Source organism: Myotis nattereri (assembly GCF_964212035.1).
Source record: "Myotis nattereri genome assembly, chromosome: 7".
Lineage (NCBI taxonomy): Eukaryota > Metazoa > Chordata > Mammalia > Chiroptera > Vespertilionidae > Myotis > Myotis nattereri.
The window spans coordinates 85,114,087-85,120,086 of NC_138082.1; the positions used below are offsets into that span (position 1 = coordinate 85,114,087).

Genomic DNA, 6,000 nt, shown 5'->3' on the forward strand with positions numbered 1-6,000 from the left:
GCACATGAGCTGATTGCAGAAGGCCATCAACCAGGGGCATCCCTACCCCATTCACCCCTTGGAATCTGTCAGCCGCAGAACAGGGAGGCTGGGTGGGCCCAGGATACTCTCATTCTCTCAGGTCCACACGAAGGCTGAGCAGTCCTCTGTTTGTAGTAAGCAAGTAGATAGGATCTGGGTGTTGTGGCTTTTACCTTGGGCTGCAGGCTGTCCCAGAGCCTGAGTGAAGGTCAGTGGTGAGAAAGCCCAGCTTGCTAAGGGCAGGGAAGCAGGGACCAAGTTAGGGGTCACTGGAGGCGGCCGATCTGGTCATGGAGCTCTAATCCTGAATGTTAAATCTGGGCTTTCCACAGGAGTGCCAGGAAGAGGGCCGTGCCCTCCCTGGTCACAGGAGGTAATGACAGGGTGAGGCTAAGGGGACAAGGAGGAGGGAAAGGAGCCCCAAAAAGGTGATGCCAAAGCCAAGAGGACTCCCCTAAACAGTCCAGGAAGTATACCTCCTGCTTGTTGATTTGGTGACCCCAAGCTCCTCTCTGGCTCTCTCAATAAAATGTTGGGTGTGTTTCAGTATTTGTTTTATGTTTTATAAAGCAACTAGAGGCCTGATGCACAAAATTCATGCAAGAGTAGGCCTTCCTTCCCCCAGCTGCCTGCACCAGCTTCCCTCTGGCACCCGGGACCTAGGCTTCCCTCCAGCCACCAGCAGGTACCCGGGACCCAGGCTTCCCTCACAGCCCCGGCTTCATCCGGAAGGTCGTCCGGAAAGACATCCAAAAGGACAATTGGTCTAATTAGTATATTACCTTTTTATTATTATAGATTAGATTAAAGTGAATTTAATGTCATTTTGAGGCTGGGGACAGGATTGTACAACAGCTCCTTGGGCACCAGGGAGCAGAGCAGCCTCTCTGGGGAGCAGACGCAGCGCTGGCTCAGCACACGGTGTGAGTCCTCTCACTGCGTCCAGCGGGGCGACCTGAGCAAATGGCTTCAGTGTCCTCGCTGCACTGGCCTGGGGGTCCTAGTGCTGGAAGTGAGCATTAAATCAGGGAGAGCTGGGAAGGACTTAGCAGACTACCTACTAAGTGTGAAGCAAGTGCCCAGCAAGGGAAGCCTTTACCAGCATCATCATTCACAGTAATTTTAGGGAGAGTAAAAATCTTAATAGAAAGCTACAATACTTCCTCAGAAATTCAGAAAGTGATTCTTCAGGTACACAAAACCCCAGGTCCCCTCCTTTGGAGAGTTCTCAAGAGCCAGCCCTCAGGTGGCCTGGGCAGGCTTCCTAAAACCCTCTCCCTGACCCCCACAGAGCTGTCCGCCTCCAGGTCCAGAGGCACCACAGGAAGAGGCAGGACCCCCATGCGCCGGAGGCTGCTACGCCAGAACCAGACTTGGAGTTTTTATGTTTCTGAGCTGTCAACTGGGGAGGGATAGACAGAGGAGGGGAAAGTGGGAAGGGAAGGAGTCAAAGGCCCGCCGAAGCTTTTTTTTCTGGCTTCGACATGGAGCTCAGTAGGTGTACCTGCTTCCGTCCTCCAGCTCAGATTCCCTGTCACCAACCCCACTGCCCGGAGTCCAACGTGCAAGTGACACCTGCGATTATTCCTGTCAATGCATCGCCCCAGAAACCTGACAGCCTTTAAGGCAATGGTTCTCAGCCAGGGGCAATTGTGCCCTTCCTGTCTCCCAGGAGCTCTGGAAATGTCTGAAGACGTTCCTGTTATCACACCTTGGAGGGATGCTAGGGGGTAGAGGCCAGGGATGCTGCTGAGCATCACATAAAGCACAGGACACACAACAAAGAATCATCCAACTGCCCTCTCTCCACCCACCATCCCCGCCCCATTCCACCCAGGCCAAGGGAGGCCATCGCTCTCTTTCTGGCACCGCACGCTGAAATCCCGGGTAAAAGATCCAAGATTACAGTGTCAAAGTTAAGAAACTGTGATTGAAGGAAAAAGGAGTCCCCCACACCCACTTAACTCACTAAGATTATCAAACTGGCAGCTTGCCATATGCCCTGGATTAAACACCCTACCTTGAATGACTAATTCTCCTTTGCCTGATACATTTATGTACAAGCCTGTAAGCAGCGATTGCTTTCAAGATGTCATTCTTCATTACTTGTTCCTGTATGAAACTGCCACAGTTTAAGACAGTCCCTGTGGATATCATCATCATTTCATTCATTCATTCATTCATTCATTCATTCATTCATTCATTCAATACAAATCATCGAGCTCCCTCTTACACTGTGATGGGGTCTAGGGATAAAGGGTGAAGAAAACTAAGTCTCCGTGCTCAAGTTCAAAGTGTACGTATTGGGGACGAGGGGAGGACATGTGCTAGTGAACAATTACAACACTGTCCTCATGAGATAGATACATGGGAGCAGGGAGAGCAAAGGGAGGTGTGCTCAGGGTTTCCTGTGGCAATCACTTTTTGGTTTCCACTTGCAAGGTTCCTTCTTGGCACCTCTGGAAAGGCAAGCCAGTGGGGAGGGGGCGGGGGTAGTAACAAGCAATTTGGCCTTAATGACCTCCCATTAGGAAGGTGCCTATGCTCTTATTCAAAGGAGAGACCCAAATGAATGAAGAATTGTTTGAATACCCTTCCATTTCAAAATCAAGTACCTGACCACTCAGTCACACAGAAGAAAAATAGAATTTCATAGATGGGGAAATATGCCAATCAATGTATGCCAATTCCACTCTTATTTATTAAAGGAGTTCTCTACCAAAAAGTTCTCTACCTTAGGTCTGAATAAGCCCATAAAATAACCAGAGGGCCAAAACTTCCAGGGAGCTATCTGGTAATAATACTAGGCAGTACCAGTGAGTGTATGAAAAAGACATGTAAGGACAAGGGCTGTAATGGGCAGAGCCCGCGGTGGTTCTAGTCCCAGTCCTACCACTAACTTGAAGATCTGGGGCGGGTCCCTTCTCTCTGCAGTCTCAGTTTGCTCCTCTGTAAGGGAGGGAACTGGGCTAGAGCACAATGGAGCATCCTTCCAAGGCTCACTGAATACTTGAACCAAGTGAGGGCTCTCACTCCCCACCCCCCTGCTTATTCTTGAGATAATGTGGGGGGTCCCCTTGAGATTAAAATGTAGGTTGAACCCCAGACCTGCTGATTTTTGGGGATAACCTCAACGTTACTGCAACTACTTAAGAAGGAGGCTGGGAGGGTCGCAAAGGGGAAACTAGAGGCCTCCCCCACCCCTGGGCGCTGCCCAGCAACGCCCCTCTCAGCTGCACTTGGCTTTGAATTGTCCCCAGTGCCCAGGTGTTTTCCCCCAAATTGGGAGCTCAGACAAGGAGTGGGTGCTGTTGCTCTAGCTGAGGCTCCAGGTTACCAGGGAGATGGGGACAAAATCCCCAAATTCCACTCCTCCCCAACTGCCGCTGCTGGGATGCCAGGGGCCTGCGGAAAGGTGGCATCTATGGCTTGTCAGCACTCCCAGCGCTCAGGGAGCTGGGGTTTTCCGGAGGATCCAACAGGAGAGGACTACAAGAGGGCAAGGTCATTGGGCACCAGCAAGGACTAGCCCAGGACAGAGCTTAGAGGGTCTAAACGGGGTCCCCAAGTGCTGTCCCTGGGGAATTTCTGGGACAGACGCCTTGGAGGCCAGTCTGGAATGTTGGTGGAAAGAAATAGCTCTGAAATCTGGCCCCCTCACCCCTACCTCTACCCCTCCGCCTCCCCATTCCTTCCACCAGTCTGGGTGCAGCCACTCTCTCCTTCACAAATCCCACAGGGAGAGCCTCTGCGACTCCCAGGAGTTTCTGTGGGAAAGAACAACCAGCTACCCACTCTGCGGCCTTCTGCTTTCCTTCCAGCTCCTCCCTGGGCCTGGTTTGGGGAGAGCAGCTGCTCCCAGGAGTCCCCCAGGCACGCAGACATTAGGGAGCCAAATCCCCAGGAGAGGGGCAGGGAGCCGCAGGTCCCGTCGCAGCGCCGTCCCGTCCCGTCTCAGCCCCGGAAGCTGCCTTTCCGAGCTTTCTGAGGTTTCCCACCCGCAGCCTGTGTGTGTGAAAATGTCAAGGCTTCGGGCAGACGGATGTGGGCTCCATTTGTCTGCACTTGGGACAATATTTTTGGTCTTCCCGAGTCTCCGTTTCCTTGTCTGTAAAGTGAGGCTGACATATCCACCTCGTAAGGAGGTTGTGAGATTTCCATAAAATAACGGAAGCCAAGCGCCTGGCACCCAATAGCACCGCGGGGACGGCGCCCGAATCTCCGTCCAGGGGCCTTGGGGCGCAGTGCGGGGGTCCTCAGGAAGGGGTGCGGTCGGGGCAAGGGCTCATTTGAGAGCTGCCTTCTCGTGGCGCACACATTTTCATCCTGAGGGGAAGATCTGGGGGTTCCCCGCTCCTCCCATCCCGCCTGTCCCCGAATCGGCCCCCCGCCCGCGGAAGGGCGCGGTACTCACGGTGTGCGCGGCGCCGGCGAGCAGCAGCCACAGCGCCGGACAGGGGCGCATGGTGCCGGCGGCTCTCCGCGGGCGAGCGCCCCGACGGCTGCCCTCCCAGCGCACCGCCCGCGCCGCAGCTCAGCGCCCTCCGCGGGGTCCCGGGTCCCGGCCGGCCGCCGCGCCCCGAGGAGGCATGACGGGCCCCGCACCCCGCGGAAGCCCCGAGCTGCGCCTTCTCGGAGAGGGAGCGGCGCGCTAAGCCGCCCTGCCCATTGAGAAAGGCGCGCGCTGCCCGCACTCCTCCGCCCTCCACCCAGCCTCACTGGCCGCGGGCAGGCACCCGGGCTGGCAGGGGAGGAGGCGGAGGGAGGGAGGGAGGGTGAGAGCCCGGAGCCGGCTCCCGCAGGCTCGGCCGGGGGCGGAGGAGACCGGGAGAGGGCACCAGGGCTTAGCAACACCCCCAGTTCCGGAAAGAGCGCTCAGCCCGGCCACAACCTTGCTGCGCACGAATGAGCAACCCAGCCACCTTCAGAACCTCGGTTCCCCTGCCTAAGGGCACCTGTGCCAATACCCACCTCGGGAGAGAGAAGGCTGTGCTGGTGCCCGTGACCAGCAGGTGCTGTCAGTGGCTCTTGCATCGAGGCCCTGGGGCAGGCACCTTGCATTTCTGGTTCTCACTCTACTCTTCTTACTGTTAAAGCTACACTGGCCCGTCCTGGGAAGAAGCCTTTGATGTCAGGGGGACCAAGGAGGACCGTGTGGGCCACGGGGCCCTTGGGCTGCGCTGAAGACGAGCCACCTGGAAGGCTGCTGCTTCCGGGCGCTGCTGGAGGCTATTAAACACCAGGCAGGTTTTCCCAGGAGCTGCTCAACCCGAGTCCGAGTGCGCGGATGTTCCCAAGGATGGCCTTTGGCCTCTCCGTGTAAGGTACCCTCCAAAGGCTCTTGTACACCCGATTTTTACTCCCTCTGCACGTGTCCACTCCCTTTCCTCTTCTCTCTCTTTCCATCTTGGCCTTTCCCTAGGCACTTTATACATCGACTCATTTAATTCCCCCGAAACCCTTTGGTGATATTATATCGGTTTTACAGAGGAGGACATGGAGGGTGGAGGAGGCTCAGTGACATGTCCAGATACATGCGACTCAGAAGGTGAGATGGGACAGCCTGGCTCTGCTGACCCGACTCGGTGACTGGCCTCTGGTCAGGTCGCTAAACCGCTGTTCAAGGAAGATGCTGCAGCCTCAGCAGCCGTCCTGCATGAAGAGGCGACGGATACAGCGGACTTGGTAAACTACCAAGGAAAAAAGGGGGGAAATCCACTTTCAGCTCCCAGATCCACAGTCAGTACTCAGTACATGTCCATCTAAAGTTTACATATCTCACTTTTAGGAACTTTCACTACAGAAATGCTCACCCTAGTGTCCAGTGGAAGATGCATGAGGATGTTTGTGGGAGCACCATCGCAGGAGCAGAAAACGGGAGATAATGCATGTGGAAGGGGAGCCCTGGCCCTCCTTGATGATTCCTTCCTCATGGAGAACAGCCATGAGTATAACCCTCCTGCCTCTCTCTACCCATCT

General features: G+C 55.3%; 1 protein-coding gene across 1 annotated transcript in view; it reads right to left on the bottom strand.

Moving 5' to 3' along the window:
* The window catches only part of SCTR (secretin receptor), an 80,674-nt gene extending 76,135 nt beyond the window's left edge, over positions 1-4,539 (bottom strand). The window contains exon 1 of the mRNA XM_081095454.1: positions 4,436-4,539. Coding sequence (XP_080951580.1) covers positions 4,436-4,486 — 51 coding nt within the window. The 5' untranslated portion in view covers positions 4,487-4,539. The remainder of the gene's footprint in view (positions 1-4,435) is intronic.
* Between the last annotated feature and the right edge of the window lie 1,461 nt (positions 4,540-6,000).